General features: G+C 40.8%; 1 protein-coding gene across 8 annotated transcripts in view; it reads left to right on the plus strand.

The window, feature by feature from the left end:
- The first annotated feature begins 105 nt into the window (after positions 1–105).
- arid4b (AT-rich interaction domain 4B) overlaps positions 106–22,111 on the plus strand; it is a 47,757-nt gene continuing 25,751 nt past the window's right edge. For 7 of the 8 annotated variants that reach the window (XM_035992760.1, XM_035992762.1, XM_031301432.2 and 4 more), the window contains exons 1-3: positions 106–338; positions 2,525–2,573; positions 17,271–17,381. In XM_035992760.1, coding sequence (XP_035848653.1) covers positions 2,568–2,573; positions 17,271–17,381 — 117 coding nt within the window. In that variant the 5' untranslated portion in view covers positions 106–338; positions 2,525–2,567. Of the gene's footprint in view, positions 339–1,654; positions 1,808–2,524; positions 2,574–17,270; positions 17,382–22,111 lie in introns of those variants that run through there. The other variant, XM_035992761.1, reaches the window with a different exon arrangement.

Genomic DNA, 22,111 nt, shown 5'->3' on the forward strand with positions numbered 1-22,111 from the left:
CCTCAACTAGCCAATCCGATGCTGCTAAGGCGTTACCCTTCCCTGTGCCATCCTATGGGCGAGCGTACCTTTGGTTGAGGCGGGGTTAATATGCCAGTCAATCATTCTCAGGAGGCGGGGGGGGGGGGGGATCACAGAAAGAGCTAGGCTAGAAGAGCTACTCAACAAGGCAAACAGCAGCGCTCTGCGAAAGCCACTTTTACCCATCCGCATCCAACATCAACCAGGGGCCAACGGACGACGTTAAAAACCTGTCAGATTTCTCACATAAATGTTCCTATGGATTACTAATACACTTTCGTCGAAAAACAGAGGTGTTTCTCAACTTGACAGCATAGGTAAGCCTGCTTTTGTTCGGCAAAGCCATCGCTATTTTGAACAATTTACTAGCTTGCTTCCCTGCTGCTACCAAGCCAACCTTGACATTAGCTAACTTGTTAACTAATGCTGGGATGTGTTTAGGGTGGTTTTAGGGAATGAATGAATTAAACGACTGGACAGCAAAAAGATAACGGCCGAGATTATAGAAGAAACTTGGTTAGCTCGATAACAAAGTTATGCTGTAGCCAGCCAAATTGAGCTGATGAGCACAGTCAAAGCGTATGCTACTCCAGGGTTGAATAGTTTCAAGCCTGCTGGACCTGCACTGGAGTGTTGTGTTGTTGAGCGGAGGAATCCTCGGAGAGGTTGTCGTCGAGCAGCGCCTGTCATGGTGTTCCCTAATAGCCGTCAAAAGTGATATTACACGATACCATTGGTGACCCGTATGAGCTTGACATCGTTGCAGGATATGATTTGTCGACCAGCGACTTAACGGTGTAGTTTAACAGATAAATTGCATTGTCAGGCTTTTCTTTTGTGCCACCAGTATCATTAGCTTCTCACGATTGACTTGTCCAGTGTAGGTTGGACCAAATGGGCTGCCTTTTATCAAGGAACTCACCCGTTTGATCAGTTATATGACCAGATGCGATGTGGACTATTTTCCCTCTGCTAGATAGGGCTTATGTTATTCTCAATGCTGCGTGAACCAGTATTTTGCACATTTCCGTCACTGGCAACATCACCGCTGACAAACTGCCTGTGCAAGAATCAGTAACGTTACTGAAGAGGTTTAAATGGGCTCGACGCTTTAGTTAACCACGGAAACCAGGTTTAAGGACAGAGGAAAAAACATCCGAGACTCGGGCTGTGTATGTGCATTATTTTTGGTGGTGGTCAATCACTCACGTGCAGCGGCTGGTCTAGCAAATTGTCTGGGGCGGATGACATTGTATCCTCCGCGACCAAGAGCCACACATGAGGGCTGCGACCTTGGATTCAGTTATAACAATAAAATGTTGTAGGTATTAATGCGATGTTGCTGCGTTAAAAGTCTTTTTCGAGCTTGACCTTGTTGCGAACCGTTTCGTCGACTTGCTTCTTTGTCAGTACCGACCTCACTCAACGTTACTCAGTGAACAGTCAGCGAAATGCCAGACCAGTCGATAAAGACAACATTTTGTGAATAAAGAAAGTGACTTTTCATGGGCTGCACGAATGATTCTTACTTTGTTCAACTTAACACTGTTATAACGACATAGCTTTAATATAACATTTCTATAAATGTCTGGTTTGGTGGCTGTGTTGCCTGCCCATAAGCAGTGTTATTATCGGTCTACTGCTGTCGAGTGTACTCTGCAGAGAGCAGCGCACCGAGTCAAGGGAGAGAAGCGAAAACGAAAAAGAACGGTGTTGGGGCAGTTTTTTTTTTCTATGTAAAGCAAGAGATTCGTCTCCGAAAGAGATATGACTCTGACGTGGGCAGGTGAATAGCGACCACCGTTCTCGCAATTTCCACTGTTTGTGCGCTGAAGTGTTCTCCTTTTTAGCCGACTGTCAGCTACAGAAATGGCGTCATCCTCTGCTGTAGTGTTGGTATAGTCAGTGCAGTGCAGACAGCGGGCACACCACGCTGCCGTACTCCGAGCACCGTGCGGCTGTTACTGTATCTATCACTTTATCCTAAACAACCTCATTATCCGTGCATTTGTGCAGGACAGCGACTATAGTTACTTTGTGTTTGCTCGTCCGTCGTTGCCACAAGCCATGGCTGATTGCTGACTACAGTACACTAGGCATTACATAAACGGCTTTAAGGGCTCTGCGAATGAGAGTGATCAGCCTGCCACGGTTTACTTTGCAACACAGATATTTTTGGGAATGTGGCTCGAAAGCTCGAGCACACATACCATTAGCCTGGTGCATTAGTCAGGATTATTTAAGCCAAGGACCTTTTAAACTTTTCTTAAATAAATTACAGACTCACTTCGAATGAAAACCACAATTCCTAAAAGGATATTTCATATGCAGACCATATGTTTTACTAAGCGATGTAAAGTGAGTCTACCGCCCAGCTTTTTCATGGCATCCAACAGTGTAGCAGAAGAAGTGATGTCATCATAACATAACCGTGTCTTGTTGTGGCAGACTGATGTTGACACTGTCTGTAATGTCTAACCGCTTCTTCAACCTCTGTTTTCAGCCTCAGATTCGTTACACTGGTCACCTAGAGGACTCATAGAGAGATGAAGGTATGTTCATTCATTTTCTTGCGTGTGTTTAATGCCACTGGAAACTCGATGAGAGCCCCACTACTTCTGCATTTCCAGTCTGAGCTCAATTTCATTTACTGTACCTCCTATATAAACATGCCTTAACCAGGTAAATGAAACATAACATGTTGTAACATGAATATTTTATATGCGTGGCTTCATCCTTCTATTCTCTTGATTAAGGCTAGTGCGAACTTTTACTAAATGTCAATTTTGGTCTTTTTGTAATTTTGATGTTATGCTTTGTTAAGCAATGTTATTGAATTGCATGCTGAGTTAGGGCCTGGACGTGTTGTGGTCTATGTGATTTTTATTTTAAGAACTGCGTTCATAGAGTGTCTAATCAAAATTCAAGCTAAAGGTATGGTGCATAATAATATATGAATGACAGAATAAATGAGCTGTGAAATTTACAAAATATTCAAAAGCGCTGGCATTGCTTTCTCCAGCCCTATTCATTTTCAAAAAGACACAGCTGTCATTGTTTGGGAAATAGGCTGTTGATGCAAGCTTATTAATCTTTTCTTATAGTTTCAATGGAGCAGAGTTGTGGCTGTTGTTATGCCTTCAGGGCTGTTTTGTCTTAACTTTTCATCTGTTGCCATGTGAGCCATACATAGAGCCATAACCTGCGGGGTTGTTTCACTTGCAAATTAAATACATGACATATAGAAACTTTGACAGGAGTCTGTAGTCTACATGTTTATTTGGCACACACAATATAAAGTGTAACAGGATCATGGGGAAAGAATAAAGTGAATAGAAGATGTGAGCACTTTGTGATTGGAGAGTAAGTGTTGGACAAATTAAAAGCTGGTCTAGTAATGATTTGTAGTCTTTCACTTTGGCCCTAGTGATGTTATGTTTATTGTGGTTAACCAAACTATACCACCAACCACTACTAGCAGTCTACCAAAGTATTCAATTAAAATGCAAACAAAAGCATCATGGGATGTGAAAATAGTTGCCAACACATTATTATTATTATTATTATTATTATTATTATTATTTTTGCATTATTCATTACATCTTGTCAAAACCACATATGAGAAATGAGGAAATCATTTTGGGTCTGGTACAAAGCTTTACTTTTTCTCTGCTTAAGAACCATTTGTGTTGCCTGCATTCATACTTGTCCTACTGGTAGTGCTGACTTGAACTGCATGATGATTTGTGGTTATGTAATAAATAGTTTGTGTCACAGGAAGACAATGGAATTCTGAATGTCATGACTAGAAATGCATTCCAGTGAACAGATAGCATCCAGGCAACGCTTATATAGAAACCAATGATACAACCTATTTCACACTAACCTTAGCCTAGCTTTGCTGCTTAATTTCCTACAAGTGTCTACTTGAATAAAGTTAAATATGTGGAAATTCATTAAACTGTTGCCATTAGTGCTCATTACCATTTTGCAGTTATTATTCTCTCCAGCTGGCTAGCCGTAGCCTGTTATTAGATGATTATTGTGCTTGCACTTGCTTATTTTCATCACTGCTGACAGGAGCAATGCTTTTACATTTCTGGTTTAATGTTGTAGCATTTGTGGTTTTCATAGTGCTCCGAGTCATCTGGATCTATTGATGCTTGAGAAGTGCTCACTTATTTTACTGCTCTGTATATTAGAAGCATCTGCTCAATGCCTAAACTGTAAATTGCTCTGTAACTAGGACAACCTTTCTTTATGTGCGCTTAGCATTTCATGTAACTCTGGCTTATGGTCCACAGCCTTTCTCCATCAACTGCACGCACTGCTTTAACACTGTGTGCTGGTTGTTAAAACACTTTAAACATTGGCTTTTCCTAAAAGTGGATAAGTGATATTTGGGAAATGTTAGATTCAGCCTTTAAGTGACTAAATGTCATGATATACCTGCCTCTGCTGCTTTAATGTTGACCGTTATGTTTTAAATCTGTCTCTTTTGAGACCCCCAACTTTATGGAAGCGCAATACTAAATATCTGGAGTACTCTGGCAGTCGAAAGTTGCTCTATTGTGTTGAAACGGTAACTGTTCAGAGTCAGGCAGCTTGTGATCAAAGCTGTATGTTAAGAAAATTGCTGTGCTGTGAAACGTGTTTATTAGATTTATTCCTGCATTCAGACGAGTTAACAGCATGTGGTGCTGTGGTGATATGGTGCATACTTAAACGTTTGGGAAGAGACCTTCAGCAGGTCTGGTGCAGTAGGCTGCTGTAGTCGGAGGTGTCCATGCCTGGGAACCAGGTACTTTGTTAAAATAATTAACTTTAGATGAGTACAGTGTAAATATGGTCTGATTTATGCATATGTAAGCATGATCATTTGTAAAGCAGTACAATTATATGTTGTTAAAGGGGCTGTACTCAAAATACTGTAGAAAAAAAATAGTGGGCCAGGATTGACTCCACATTGCCCTTAGAGAGAAGACACACCAGCCCGATAATCGGGTGTCGGGCCGTCTGGCAAGGTCCGTTAAACGAGTCTGTTCTGTGTGTCCCGTGCCGTCGGCCGTCCGAGGAGCCGTCGGCATTCATTTGGGCCGACCCGACATGTTCAGTCGGAGACAGGGCAGTCGGGACTCAACCGGAAATGGGGAGCGGTTGAGCCGCTCAAAATCTGATGAAAATCTTTTAAACTGACCTTTGTCAATCTGAAATGAAGACAGATTCAGAAACTGCACGGCTTATTTCTCGCTTAAAATGTTTTCAGAAACACGTTTCGGTGAACTATTTTAGTACAATATGAGATCGTATTCTGAACAAGCCGCCATGACAGTCTGGCTGTGAATTTCCGGAGAAAAAAGAACCATGTGACGCATTCGTCCAATCAGCTGCCGGTTTTCATTTTCTGGGAAATAATCAGACTGTTAATGGAAACAATACAGAGCAGCGCCGTCTGCTGCTATGGAGACGTATTACGTTTCGCGAACGCGCAGAGCGTACGCTCAAGTCGGCGTCGCCTCAGTGTGTTCTGAGGCATTTTTTGGACCTCGGGACCCGACTGATCAGTCCGACTGGCTTTTCTGCTGACGGTCGGCCCATCTGGTTGGTGTGTCAGGGCCCTTACAGACCGTTCCCCCAATATGTGAATACCTACGTTTTTTCACAGCCACATGCACTTATATGCACGTGTGGCCGGACCGGCTATCAAAACAAAGAACAGAGAAGCTCGAATTACAACACACACAGAGGTAGTGTGACTACATTATCTGCTCAGAATGCCATTACTTCACTATATCTTTACATAGCAAATATTTGTTTGCAGATATACTAATGTGCATATATTCATAATGTGAGATGTGTGAATATCAAGTACAACCCCTTTAAGGAATGAGGGAATTTTTGCAGTTTGAATTGTATGTATTGTATGGGTATTGCAAGGTGAAGCTTAAGATAGCATTAGCATATTCTACCAAAACCCCCACAGAAGCCACATTGCAAGTAAGATACTGCTACAAGTCATTCAGAAGGCATATGCAAAACTATGGCTTTTGCGTTTTGGAGTTGTTCATAATTTCAAGTCCACATGTTTGGTAAGTGGTCAGGGAAATTGGTTGCTTTGAGATTATAGGCATCAGCGATTTATTAGCAGAGTTTTATTAAAATGTTTAAAGTTCTGTACTTGGTTTGAATTTTCTGTGAGACTGCAGGATGACTCAATTTGCAGGACAGCCCTAAATTTGGGGAAATAAGTGCGTACACAAAAGGTATCAAGATTGTTATTTTTTTATTTGTTTAAAGCTGCCATGGCATTGCCAAGGCAACTCCTGCTGAAGCACCAGTCACTGGAATTGTGGTGACTCTGGTTTGGACAAAGAGGTAATTCACAGCAGGATTATTGTATGTGTGAGCTAAGCTGGGAGGGAGCTTAATTCTTTCCTGCATGCCTTTTGCATGTTCCTTTGTTCGACCAACAAGCCTATTCATTATAGCACAATATAATGGGTCAGAAACTATTGTTTATAACGTTTTTAGTAAGGCTGATTAGTTCCTGAATTGTATGTTTAAAAAGGTGCTGTTTTGTATGCTTATGCATCAATGCATTGTAATTCTCAGAATGAAAATGATTGATTTGTTAAGCCCAGTTCAGACCAAAGATTGGTGACACGATGAAACCGTTTTAGAACATTGCAGGGAAAAGTTTCAGCGGTCTGAACTAGGGCTGTTGGAACCAAGGGGGTAAGCTTCTCCTCACAACGCGTACCTCCTATGGCGCCATTTTGATGCTAACAAGCACTCACCCCCCGTTAGCATCCCATTGACTGCCATTCATTTTGATGTCACTTTGATAGTGAATAACTTTACATCTGAAGCGTTTAAAGACTTTATTTGTTGATTGTTTATTTCTAAAGAAACACGACAATGTATAAAAGGCTCCATTACCTTGTACCTCACGTTATGGCTCCGTAGCAGACATTTTTGTAAAAATAGATTGTGTCATAACCACGGGACTTACTGTCGCATAGTAGAGGAATTACCGTGTAGTACAGGAAAAGCTTGCATGCAGTTTCGACTTACATTAGCTGTTTAAGTTTAATTACTAATGTTAACTAGCATTTTAGTTAGCAATAATTAGCCTGTGTCCACGTTATCTCCTTACGTATACCTACGCTCTCCGTCTCTGCAAGATTGGGAATGATTGAGATTTCTCTTGGTACAGCTACCAGAAGACTTCCAACTTTCAGACAGGTTGCTCACGTCACATTTACGTCGTCTCTCTGAGCGTTAGGCTGCGCAGTAACGCTCAGCGCTCACCGGAAAAGTGCTTTTAATAGACTTCACTGGTCTCCGTCCAGAGCAATGGGATCTATTGGTCTGTTCTATATACAGTCTATGGTTGGAACGAATTCCGAAAGTCAAATATAATTCGAATAGTAAAAAAATCAATACTATTCGAATGCTGAAATTACTATTCAAATGTGATTAAAAAAATATATATAAATAAATAAATAAATAGGTTGGCTAACGTTAGCTAATCTCCCTCTTCTCATATCACGTCTGATGAACAATAAGTTACGAGAGTGAGAAACACAAGGCATTGTGAGTTAACGTTATGTACCGAGTAACGTTGGTACAGGGGAAGTGACAGGCTGTGGCTTGAAATCGAAAGATGGACGGGAAATAGTTTTAACATGACTTTAAAATCTACATCCACCGAGCCAAAATGCTTATGTTATCAATAGTTAGCTCGTTCTGGTTTCCTAACTGCGTCGCTAGTTATAGGAGCTTAGCTGGGAGCTTCATGGAGACAGCTAAAGTTAATGTTAGCTGTCCTACAGCTGTCAGAGTTAGCTTCGACTTCATATGTTACTTTCTAACAGCTGTATTCTCAGTAACGTGACAATCTGCAACAAACGGTTGCTTTTAAATCACTAAAATAGTGACAGCACCGTTTGGCTTAGTTATTAATGGCTGCATATGAGCATTAGATATATATTATTTGAATATTAAAAAAAATAACAAATGGAATTTGAATGTTGTTATAGAGGAAGACTGACTTGCTCTAGTCTGAACCGGCCCGTCTCAGCTCGACTCAAGACAGCTGATGGTGTCGCTGCGACTCAGCTGGTCAAGTCTCCAGAGGCTGGTTTTGGAACGTAAGAGACGTCACCTGTTTCAACAGCCAATAGCAAAGTCAGCTGGTCAAGGCAGCTACAAACTATAGAAATAAAATGATCCATAATCCATTTTATTTCTATGTTACAAAGGCTCAGCGTGCGGCCGCGAGCATGCTATGTGGTCGAACGAGCTAGAGAGTGATTGAAGAGAGCGAGCGGCGATAGAACAAAGCATGAATTACATAAATAAAACGTTTTCGACGATTCATCACTAGAAATGCAACTGTAACAAGCACTACTTAGTATCACTAACGTTATCCACATTAATATTTAGACGCAACAAATGATATATCGGCTACAAAAAGCCTGAAAGTCGGAAGTTAGAACGAAAGTACAAAGAGTCGTTCCATTGGAGATGATACACCATCTGGTCTCGCCGCATTGGTGTGAGCTGGAAGGTTTTAGAACGCTGCAGACCAGTGCGTTGCAAGTAGTTGCAAGTTTGAACTCATCTCACCGCGAATCTTTGGTCTGGACTGGGCTTTACACCGAAAGCTGGTACTATTAGCTTATGTCATCCTGTTCACACCACCCTCACCTGGCACAACAGCTGAATATAAACCAATTTATGTTCCTAACATCAACTTGCACTGTTGTGTAACTTAAAAACATACCAACATACAATTAGTGACACATCCAACCTAACAACACACGTGTCATTTTAGCTTTAAAAGGCGCACAATCTCGAATAAATAATAAATGTAGTTGGTTACAATCCACCCCTGGTTATTTGTCTGTAGTAATGTGAGTCGAGTAACTGACATCACCACAACATTTCCAAAAGGCATGTATCGAAAATAGCCTGGGTCCACCAGACTTGGATTCAGTCCAGCGACATGTCCTGCACTTCACACCAAAAGGGAGATTTAACAGGTCTGATTTTAATTTTCTGGAAATGATCTGAGCAAGCATTGGCTCTAAATAGTCTTAAAGGTCCCATGACATGGTGCTCTTTGGATGCTTTTATATAGACCTTCGTGGTCCCCTAATACTGTATCTGAAGTCTCTTTCCAGAAATTCAGCCTTGGTGCAGAATTACAGCCAGACCCACAATGAGCTTTCCTTAGGATGTGCCATTTCTGTGTCTGTAGCTATTGAGGAGGAGAGATGGGGGGTGTGGCATTGACCAACCGCTACTTTGCTCGTTTGAAAGCCATGATGCCTCTCTCTCATGGGTGGGCCAAATTCTCTGGGCGGGCAAAGCAGAGAAAGCCTTGCTCCTTATGACCTCATAAGGAGGAGATCCCAGATCGGCCCATCTGAGCGTTCATTTTTTCAAAGGCAGAGCAGGATACCCAGGGCTCGGTTTACACCTATCACCATTTCTAGCCACTGGGGGACCATAGGCAGGCTGGGGGAATGCATATTCATGTGAAATACTTCATAAAGTGACATTGTCATGCCATGGGACCTTTAACAGTCTATGATAGTGAAAAAATGGAGCTAGATTTAAATTTAAATATTGGCTGACCATGCAAATTGGTAGGTAAAAGTTCAGCAAGGGTGAACTTTGACTTGTGAATCTGCAGCATATCTGAATCTGAAACATATTCTTGAATATAAAGGTCACATTGGCTTTAATTGTAGTTTGTAGCGAATGAGCGGCAGGAGGAGTATTTGCAGAGAGTGTGTCTTAATACATTAGCAAATAGGTATCTGCATGCTTCCATGGGACAGCCTCCCCGAAATAGCCTGTGGTCTGTTGAGCAAATAACCAGGGATTCCTTGAGGCCCTCCCTGATCAATGACTGATATAAAGTGACCATAGTGAATAACAATCCACAGTTTCAAGTGGGTTCATCCTACAAACATGCCATCAGTATTTTTATTTTCAGCTTTTACCTTCTGAATGTGTAGTCAGTTTTACTGAGTTGTAGAATGAAAATGCTATAGTCGCTCAGGCTGTCAAAAGAAATGCACTTTAAGCAGCAGCTTAGTTTCAACTGGCATTCTGTGGAGTTGGCTGTTAAATTTTTCATGACCTGAGTCTTTATTGAGCAGAAACTGATCTCATTCTGCTGTAGCCAGTGTCACCCCGGTTATATTTTGTTTTGAATGATTTCAAAGGTGTGACTTAATGTAACAGCCTTGCCTGTTTTGTTCCCTTACTAAAAAGACTTAAATGTCTTATATTATGCTGATTTTCAGGTTCATACTTGTAGTTGGGGTTTCTACTGGAATATGTTTACGTTCTGTAATGTTAAAGCAGCCATATTATGCTCATTTTCAGGTTCATAATTGTATTTTAAGGTTGTACCAGAATAGGTTTACATGGTTTAATTTTCAAAAAACACCATATTTGTGTTGTACTGCAGTGCTCTCTCTCACTGCTGCAGATCCTCTTTTCAACTGGTCTCTGTTTTAGCTACAGAGTGAGACCTCTTTTCTTCTTCTTCTTTTGTACTATCTTTGATTGCACTGCACATGCCCAGTAGCTCAGATGTAGATCATGTCAGCTAGCTAGCTCCATAGACAGTAAAAGAAAGGCTGTTTCTACAACTTTGGTCAGTTACAAGCCAGGATTAGCTGGGAGACTTCTAAATGAGGGCGCACATGTAAGTAGTTCTTTTGTAGATTATGGTGAACTTGTGTGTGTTGTAGCAGTGCTTTGCTATTGAGAATGAGGTAGCATGCTAGCGTTAGCATGCTAGCGTTAGCCATAGCGTTAGCATGCTAACGCCATGCTACGAGCTAATGGTTGCGGTTAGCCTGCTCGTTTCGGCTTGTGACGTCACAAGCCGTGCCGATTTTGAACAGCTCACCCAGAGACTGAAGGCAGGACACATTCAGAAACTGTATCTCACTCTAAACAGCATGGATGGATTTTTTTCAAAGTTTGTATGTGTGTGGAAGCACCAGAGACACAACATAACACCCCAAATCCCAGAAAAAGTGATTTTTTCATAATATGGACACTTTAAACAAAAACAATTTTTCTCATAATGTTTGTCTGCGTATACTCTATTTTAGGGCCTGTCTCTTTAAGCTCCCCTTCCAAAAAAAAAGCCCAGTGGAAAAAAAAAGCCCTGCTCTAATTGGTCAGCGTGTCTGGGCCTTACGCATCTGCGCTCTCTGCGTCACCGCCATTGCAGCGACACAAATGACTAACTCCGGATTTCCACAGGATGCGGAACGTCTGCGGACCAGCTCTGCTGCGGAACGGCTGCGTGCTCCGCCGTCCGTCAATACCCTCTAGGTCCGGATTTGTTGCGGCACAGCTGCGGCCATGACTGACAGCTGTAGTCACGAGGACCCACAATATCTCGCGAATTCACGTAGAATAGAACCACAAAACCAACAACAGTTTGTTTCCATCCAGAGGAGTAGAGGGAAAACAACTCTGTGCTGTGTTTTCAAGGTGTAGTGCAGGGAAATATGATCCGCCGTGAGCACGGTGTATTTTATTTTGATATATATATATATATATATTTCTGTCCCGCACAATCTGAATTGTGCTGAATTGCTGCGGAGCTCTCCGGCGTCCGGCAAAAATAGAAGCTCTGCGTATCTGCTCCGGAGGGCTGCGGACCGCCGGAGCTGTGACCCAGTCGGAACGCAGCCGTTCTGCAGTCAGTGGAAATACACACATTGACTTTAATGGACACCTAATGACTCCGCCGACGTTCCGGAGCGGATCCGCAGCCGTTACGCATCCAGTGGAAATTGCTGGTAATGGCACTGTAGCAGCCCTGTCTACATACACACACATATACTGTATAGGGCTGTCGCAAACGATTTTTTTTGATTAATCGACTAATCTTACGATTAATTTTTCAATTAGCGATTATTTTCCCATTGCTCAATAATTAACAATTTACACAAAACAAATTTCAATAAGGTTCAAATCTCTATTTATTAAAATTGTTTTAACACTGCACTGTTCAAGTAAAATGAATTTGTAGTGCAACCTGAAGCCAGATGTAGGCTATCAATCCAACAACAAAATAAATAAAGACAAATAAAGTCTCTTTCAGGAGGAATACAAAAATAAAAACTTACAGTCAACAGAGCAAGTGCAAAAAGAGTAGCCTGTATTTGCTTTTTTTAACAGTAGTATGTAAAATAATGAATAAGCTCTTGGTTAACATCCAAGCTCTTCTCCCTTTTAATCTTACAGTAAAAAAAGTGCAATTTTAGCAACATATGAAATCAGATGTATCAAATAAATCCAACATAAGGCAAGTTGCAGAGTGTCTAATATAACAGTCTGTAATCGATTGGGTCACTCATGATGATGGTAAACCAAAAAAATAACACTGCCGACTGACAGCGTTTGATGATGCTTAATGTTAAGTCATAGCGGGGCATTAAAACGAATCAACAGACTAACATACCTACTGGGAACACATTCCGTGTCACTATGTTGATAATCACACACGTCTACAGTGCATAGTGTGTCCGAGCCCGGCTCGGCCCAGCCCAACACTTTAACTGGAATTATGAGCCCGAGCCCGATTTTAACCCAAACATTTTTTAATACGTGGGCCGTTATAACTGACGTTATAAAGGACTCGTGAGATATCTGAAACAATCTGGCCTGGTTGCACAATTATCGAAGACAGTGCTACAGATGGGGGAGACACGATTTTAGCACAGTTTACCACACACTCAAGTCAGTGCAGGACATATACCCAGAGCTACGGGAGAAGCTGGAGAGTCATAGCTTTCTCCCCACCCAATTAGGCTAATAAAGTAATGATTTAAAAAAAACACAAATGTTTGATCAAGGGCCCGGGGATAGTGGCAGAAAATATCGGCCCGACCTGGCCCGTGGGTCAAGTTCGGGCTCGGGCAGAGAATCTAAACTCTACTTGGGAGGGAAAGGGACAAAAAGGTGGGCAGAACTTACTATTACTATAGAACTATTGCTGCTGTTATCCTGACTCAGGTATGCATTTTACAAAGTCTACAGACTACCACGTTGTTGTTGGCATTAAGAGTAAAATACTCCCACACTTTAGTGCTGGAGGCAGCTATGTTTTTTTTTTTTTTGGATTTCTATGCGTGACGTGTCGACGCAAATGATTTGTGTCGGCGCATTTACGTAATCGATTATGTCGACTGTGTCGACGAATCGTCCCAGCCCTAATACACAACACAGGAACATGTAAATAGAATGAACAGGAAAGTGTTTTGAAAGCAGTGTAGTGTGTGTTTGGGTTAAGTTGCACTTAATGTCTTTTATTTTTTTAATAACCCAGTGGCACTTTTCTCTTTGATAAAACATCCAGCCATATTGTTTTCGTTTAAAATACTGCACTTTAAGTGGAAAAACTATTATTTCCATTAAGAACTGAAAAGTTATAGGCTTGGACATCTCACTTTTTACTATATGTGACCTTTAAATACTGAGTTGGCTTTGGGTCACTCATCAGTAGTAATCAGTGAGGTGCTAGTACCCAGTTTAAACTGTCTGTGTGATTCAACAGCCAAGACAGAAGTACTTTATGGCCAACAACAGTGGTGAACCATCAACTCTGGGATTTGTTTTTGATTGTTCCTCTGTGGAGGGGATGAAAGCTTTTATGGCATGAATAAATTGAAGTTGTTATCTAATGTGATATATGTGCCCCTCTGACTGATCATCCTTCAATCAAGCTGCATTTCCCCCCCGAACAATTTGGGTTTGTTTCTGTCCATGCCAGCCGCAGGTGCGTTTTGTCACCCCATGCCAAGTTATATTTGTATGTGTTTAATCAAGCACGTGTGCCTGGAGAGTATTTTCCACATCGGTGGCATAAGTTGAATAGCCAGAGAGCTGGATTTGATTGTACCACTGTTATTACCATTACGTTGACTTTTGCATGCTGAAGCTAATTTGGCACTTGAGGCTTATGAAAAATACTCCTCTGCTCTTTTTTATGACAGAATCTTAGGTAAGAGCAGCTCTTGTGTGGCGTTTTAGCTTATTTTAAGTTGGTGAGGGGATGTTACACCTCCACAAATGCACAGGAATTCCGCCTCTCTGAGCTTAGTCATCTTGATTGGTTGATCTTCTGAGTCTGGGATACACTGTCTGTCGTTCGGGACTGGCTGGAATGATGAAAAGGAGTCACTGTTTATCTCCAGACAGCTGTAGGCTAAATGGCAATCTAATCCAAGGAATGGAATTTTCTTTCATAGTTTTAGTTTAATGCAGGGAGGTGGGGCATTATCAACGGAAACAACAAACCATTCTCTATTTGTGCTGGCATGTGAGTGTGACAAATGTAAACCTGGCCTCAGCAGTGTGTTATCACCCCCTGTCTTGTTAAGTTGTGCAGGTTTGGCAACCACAGCTGTCAAGGTAACTCAAGCTGCCCTCTCTGACTCAGTAGTATGACTCTTCCTCTAAGAAGAGGAAAAGAAAAAGGCTTAGAGCAGTGGAAGCAAAAGGAGACAACTATTATTATGAAAGAGGAGGAACAGTGGCCGTCCAGCTTTGTGTTGCAGCCGTGACTGACAAGAGAGTTGGTTAGCTAGTGGGAAAGGCTTGTGCGTCATGTAAACCTGGTGTTGGCTAGGGCAGCTTGTGCTGAGGCCAGACTACACTAATGAGGTGTTTATCTGAGAGGTGGGGAGGCTGAAGTGCACTGGACTCTGCCCCTAAATCCCATCTGTCAGAATCCAAAAGACACCGGAGAAGAGGCGACCTGTCTTGGTTTGACTGTGAAAGGCTCCCGACCTTCTCAACACGGAAAATGCAATTTGTCCATCTGTTAGCAAACATGAAAAAATCTTTTTTTGCAGCCAGATTGATTTTATTTTTTATGAGTGTTTGATTTATTATAATTTTTCTATGCAGTGTTACATACTTTGTATGCAGTGGTACTACAACATAATTTTTTTAATAATACGTTTATTGAACTTATTGCACTTTTATATCGTCGATATTAGGGGTGTTGAAATTAATCATTACATTGATGCATCGTTATGCGGACCTGGACGGTTCTGCATCTATGCAGTGACAGACCATAATCGATTATTCTTTTTTTTTTAAGAGCAGATGCAATAAAAATGGGAGTTCATATATATCTGACCGCTTGATTTGTTGATGAAAACCACGTGTAGCAATATATATAATAAATTTGAGGAGGTGGCGCATCGTGATATCGAATTGTTGACAGGATAATCATAATCAAATTAAATCGTGAGACCAGTGAAGATTCACACCCCTAGTAGATGTACAAATTCCCTATTTTTAACCACAGTGCACAGAGAACCACATCAGTAAGTTTTGTGCACAAAGTCTCTTCACTGTGCAAGACTGAAAAAAAAAAAGTGAAATCCTACTTTTTTAGTCAACAGAGCCTCCTAACAATTTTTTTTTTACAAAGCTGGACTGGATTGTTACAGTTTGCAAATCACCATGCTTATTTTTAGTACACTGTATCTACTTCTATCCTTTGATATCAAGGAATAGAAGTAGACACAGTATATTTTGCCTATGGTGCCTATTTGCACGACAGCCAAACTCTGTTTTTTCTGCATGATAGCTTGGCTGAGGGTTAATACACCACCTGTTTGATTAATAGAAAGTGTTCCAGATAATTTTTTGGTCTTGTGGTTTTGAGTGTGTGGCCCAGAATTGCGACATGTCTTATAGGGGTGGGAAAAATAATCGATTCTTAGATGCATCGCGATTCTCACTAGAACGATTCGATTCTCGATTCACATAAGTTAATAATTGTTTTTTTTTAAATGTGTTGATTTTTATTTAAAAGTTACTGTCTCCAGCCAAGTACAAATCAGAAAACAGAGTGACTGAAAGAGGATGGGATAATGGACAACAACTTAGAGTTTAGGCAAGAGTGCAGAAAAAAAACACACAAAAATGTAGATTTATAGTTATCGTTCTTGGTGTGGACGGCCCTTTAGTGATACTCTGAGGTGGTCTGCTGTCATTTGCAAAGGGGAGAAATTGGTCTCTGAAAATGTATTCTTTATTATTAAGTTTGACTAATAATTTACCTAATTGAAATTACATTTTTCTCTGAAATACAGTTTGCAGGCAAAAATATGTCATTCATTTTATCTTTTGTTTACTATTTATTCATTTAGTTTTATGTATTATAGACAGAATGACTGACTGACTAATTGAATGAATAACGCTCTTAACGTAATGCCTAGTATACAGCCTACACATACCGCATAATAACGTGGGGGCTTAGTTTGACCGTCTTTTTCAAAGTGGAGGAAGTGGAGTGGCTTGACTGCAGTGTTTTAAGTGATGGAACAGATTTGTTAATATTTAAAACATGACAAAGGTCTAAAATTTACAGATGTGGACTTTTACCATTTCAGTCCTGAAAGGGGTTTGGTCATGGCACAAGCACTTTTTGACAGACCCTCCTCGTGGTAACAATAACCAGCTGTTATTACCTTGGAAATACATGAGATGTATGCATTTGATTTGTATCTCTTAAAGTGTGTTTATAAGAAAACATATCTTATTGAGTCTTGATTATTTAGTGGAGGACCTGATGTTTTCCTCAAGTAACACACAGGGGCATTGACCAAGTGCACATATGACATGTTGCAGTTGGTTTTGATGCGTCCTGTCAGCAGGAAGTGTGCCCCACTTTGGGTCTTATTCCAGAAAGATGTCTAAATATATCTGTTAGGTTAGACTTTTTTTATTAAGCCTTAGTGAAACACCCTCAGTAAATCCGTCTTTGCACTACATGAACCACAAATATCTTCTGCCCTCATCCACACATAGGAAGTCTGTTTTCTCTGTGTACCCAACCCTCCGCAAATCTGTTCTTGAGAAAAAAAAATAAAAAAAATTGATAAACATCCAATGATGGCACAAGACGGTGCTGTGTGTTTCGGATAGCTTCTTCTTTGTAGTCATCAAAGCAGTAGTGAAGTGGCCTTTTTGTTTGCTCCCTCAGAGGCTTGTTTTCCAATACCCAGAGCAGATGGTATGTGTTTTTCATGGATGAATCACTGAGCTGGGTGGATTTTGCGTAGCTGGCCTACAACTACGTGGAGCCTGTATGTGTGTCCTCCTAGCTGTGAGAATACACATGTGTCAGTAAGCTATAATGCTTTGAATTCACTGGTTTCTTGTTTTTATTTTTATTTCCTCAGACTCTGGAGGAGCCCCCCTACTTGACAGTAGGGACGGATGTGAGTGCCAAGTATAGAGGGGCTTTCTGTGAGGCCAAGATTAAGACTGCCAAGAGGCTAGTCAAGGCCAAGGTAAGTCATATTTTAAAGTGCTCATGAAATTAAAAATGTATTATCTGTCTGTGTTGTGTGTGAAGTGGATTGCAGCAGAGTGAGGGCTCTTGTCTTTGTGCGAAGGGGCAACGATCAAGCTCACACAGCTCCACTTTAATGCACATCATGAGCAGTTGGATTGGAGATGGCCACATTTAAAAGATGCTGTCCAAAAGCATTCCTTGACAGACAGTGTTGTTGGAATGATTAAAATGTCCTCATATAAGATAGATATTAGACTGAATTCTTTTCTTGTCTCTGATGTTGCCAAACATCCAGCTGTGTTGCTTACATGCTCGAGCTCTACCACCTGGTTTAGGTTGTTAGTTGTGCTCATACAGCTGAGACGGTGATCAGGGCCCCAGCTGTGACAGATGCAGGATCTGGTCTAGCCCACCAGGTACCCATCACGTCCTCAGGCATCCCTCTCACCCACTGCTTCCACGTTTTGTCGCGGGGACGGCATGTCTGCTGTTTTCCCATTGGTTTTATGCCTTGCTGATGAAGGCATTGCCTGATGCACGTAGTACAGTATCTCATTTCCCACTGGGGCTGGAGCATCTGGATAATACAATAGAGACTGATCGCTTGTCTCTCATTCTGCTAGAGTGTGTGGGAGGAACAAAGATTGGATGCTGGCTTTTTCACTGTGTCAGTGAACTGTAGTTTCCCTTGCAGAGACAAAAGAGCAGCGATGTTGCCAATTTTGTGACAAATGATGGCCTTTTTGTCTTATGGACAGAGACGAACGACATGACAAAGTAGACCATGTGATTTTCTGGTTTAAAATATTGTGGACTAAAATGCAGCTAATAGGACGGTCTCAGCTCATAAATGAATTGCCATACTAATTGGCCTAGTGTGAGGTATGTTTGTGGGTAGCTGTAATGCGAATATGAGCTCTGTTACACAAACGGAGAACATGGCAATTATTCAGCGGTTGTTGAATTAGAATATCCCACTGTAATGAATTCCTCTCTAGCTCTTTGGTTCACTAATCTCTGTCTGCTTGTTTAACAAAGTCGATGGTGGCAGCCAGGCAGCATATGGCGCTGGTGTCTTTTGAGTTTTTTTAAAACCCAGTGAAAGATCTGTGTGACATTATTATTTATGATGATAATCTGTACTAGAAGACCTGTAAAAAGTTCAATTAGCATCATGTCAGTATCACTTACTGTAACGGCACACATTTGATCAGTCAGGATTAACCCAATGGCACAGTTAACTGAGTACTGTTTCAAACAAATGAGTGCTGCATGACAGATTCAACGTTCAACGTACATTTTAGTTTCTTAAAGATTTCACTGCAGAACGCAAATTAAAGTATCTGTTAAATGAAAACATATTTCCACTTTTTTTGCAGATCAGCACCCCTTTCCTCTCTCAAAGCATTTGCTTATGATGCGTTTATTTCAATTATACACTGTGAATTTTGAATTTTGGTCAGATTATTACAGTTAAGTATCAATAATATTTTCCCCATGTATTATAATTAAAAAAGAATAATAAAAAGTGATAGCCTCAATCCTGTTTGCTTTAAAATAAATGTAGTGAAGGTTGCACTTCAGTTGCATTATGCTGTGTGGCACAAAGCCCTAATTAGAGGCAGTATTAATGCAAACAAAGTCAATAGAAAGACGTGTACAGAGGTGAAGAGATGCAGATTTCCAAGGACACAAATTGTGAAGCAAAAAGATGCAATTACTCTGAGATGTAGTAATGTTTTTTTATGTTTTATAAGGACAAGGCACATTGATCAACATCACTGTAACTGGGCCAGTGTTATCAAAGTGGCAAGTTTTCAACTGGTGTCATTTGACCAAACAGGGCTCCAGACTAACTTTTTGCCTGGTGCGCCTAACTTTTTTTATTTAGGTGCACCAGCACAAAATTTAGGTGCACCCAAATTTTTCCTTGCGTCGCCATTAACGCCACAATTTCAAGGTCACCTTTTTATCACGCTCCATATACATTCATATATATATTATGTCAATTATTTTAAACAAGAAGAAGTAGTTGGTACATTTTTTTTTTTTTTATTTGAAGCACAATTATACTGTAGGTTACTCAAAGTCTTATAGCGGGTCCCCCCTTGCTGTGAAATGCCCCTCAGATGGCCAACACCTGTAATCTGGCCTTCTTCCCCTTTGGCCTTGGCTAAACCAGCTTGCCACACTCCCTAGCATCGAAATTCTCCAAACTGGGCCCCTCCACACTGATTCCTATCAGATCTGCCACTAGTCTAGGACTATAAATCATATCTCTGTATTTTTTGGTTGAATGGCGATACACAATATATATATATCTCTATCTTTAATATATATATATATATATTTTTTTACAAAGTGGGCTAAATGTTCAGTTTTAAGTCAAAGCCACTTTTCACAAGCTATTTTATTAAAACCGATGTGATTAAAATAAAATGCAAAGACAGGGTTTCCTGCCCAATTTGAAAATATACAGCTGCAACACATGTAAATTATCTGAAATAAATAGCCTGGGATATATTTAAAAAAATATATCTCTGAGAAAGCTCCTTCACTGTTTTCAACAACAATAACAGACTCGGATAGCCCAGTAGCTCATATAGGGAGAGAGGGGGAGTACGATGGACTGAAGCGTATGCTACTCACAGAGTACGGTCCAGCACGGGTCGAATGCGCTTTGGCGGGTCAGCGGCGTTACATACGTCTTGTGTATGAAATGTCTGTATCGTCCCTGGCTGCTCTGCATTTTTATGAACTATGGTAATGTGACCATGGGTCACATGTCTCGCCCAGGTCTAGCAGGCTCCGTCTCACACGCTATTACTCAACGAACTGAAGTTAGTTCCATTCAATAACTTCTTCTGTGTTTTTCGCCGTGGCGGCCGCAATAACAGAGAGTTACAGAAGAAATGGGTCACGTAACGCAACATTAAACCATATCGATATAAACGACATCGCTTCGTTAGTGGAGAGGCAGCGGATGCGAGGACGTTAGGTGCACCGGTGCGACCTAGGAAAAATCTTAGTCGCACCCTTACAAATTTTCGTCGCATATGCGACCAAATTGGTCGCACTCTAGAGCCCTGCCAAATGTTAGATAATCCATTAAAATAACAATGAAGTCAAACAACATGTGAAATCAGAAGTAGAGGTCGGCCGATATGGGTTTTTCTCTGGCCGATGCCGATCTTTAGTTAACAGGGTCAGCCGATGGCCGATAAATGCTGCCGATTTATTTTGACCGATATGTGCTTTAAAAATGTATAACGTAAAAACATATATTGTATAAATAATGTATAAAAAATATATAAAATAAATGAAACGGGTAAGAAGAAAATAAACTTTGTCAAATAAACTTTTCACTGAAAAAATAGTTTAGTGCACTTAGCAGCATTCATCAAACTTCTGAGAACACAAATCTGCAAACTTTCATAAATAAAATAAATTAACCGTTTTAACAATATTATGATCCATACAGAAAGTGACATGTTATTATTAATCTCAACACTGTTTCCTCCTAACTCCTGTTGAATCACATAAGACTAGGACTATCTAAAGTCAATTCTTGTTCACCTTGTTTGTTAGATCATTGTTCATTTGTTGAAGTGTTTTATCTGTGTTTTGGGGATCCTAAACATAGCCTACTAGTACTACACATGTCCTGTTGACCTCATTAAGATCTCATCTGAGCAGATTTCTGTCATTCAAACAACTCTGAGTTGTAATTTAAAACTCGTCCAGCCAGTTTAATAAAATTAAGGGTTTTATTCGTGCTCAAGTCCATAAATGCAGTTAATAGATACAGGCACGGAGAACTGAAGGCTCTGTTAACAACGATTAGCTCCGTTATAAAGATATGGAGCGGAGGAGACTGCCACGAATAGGGGTAACAACCGAACTCTGATAAATGACGTTCGGGGAGCTTTCACAGCGGTGTGGCTTGGTGTGTTTCTACGGTTTTATTAGTACAGTTAATCCCACCGCAAGACCACCAGCAACATGCTACTACTAACGATAGCATCTGAGCCTAAAATGCAACGTTGTTGACGCTGTCACGCATGTGGCGCAAGACTTCACGAGGGGAGGGGCTGGAGGCAGGTGGTCTGGGTGCACTGTAAAAAATGTCGCCTATTCATGTTTTTTCTCGAAGTTGGCAATAACTATATAAATATATAAACATAACATTAAATATATAGGACTTATAAGAATTTAAACCTTACTGTTTTCTCCAAACACTGGATGAGGTCTGCTCACTCTGCTGGTAATTTACTCACAACAACAACAACACTAGGCTGCCTGCAGATGCGCCTGCCTATTAATCAGCTTGATATACTCTGATATCGGCCGATGCCGATTATGTAAAAAAATGCAAAAAATCGGCCGAGAAGAGAAGAAGGCTTTATTGATGTGAAGAGACAGGAGCAGAAAGGTGGTGTGGAGGGAAATAAAGGGAAATAAGTGAAACAACTGGATCTGCTGTTTCTGAGTTGTCACACTTAACAGTCACTGCTTGTTGTTAGTGTGTGTGTGTGTGTGTGTGTGTGTGTGTGTGACCAAAAGACATAGAATTACACCTCTACAGTCAAATTTGCTTGAATAAGTTGAGATCAAAGTTCACTTCATGTTTCTGTATCAAGTAACTATTTTAAAATGCAAGAGAAACATCAGGCAGCTCAGTGACATTTTTAGGCTCATTGGAAGAAAGAATCTCGTAAATAATGG

The sequence above is a fragment of the Sander lucioperca genome, chromosome 15 (assembly GCF_008315115.2).
Source record: "Sander lucioperca isolate FBNREF2018 chromosome 15, SLUC_FBN_1.2, whole genome shotgun sequence".
In the NCBI taxonomy this organism is placed as follows: Eukaryota; Metazoa; Chordata; class Actinopteri; order Perciformes; family Percidae; genus Sander; species Sander lucioperca.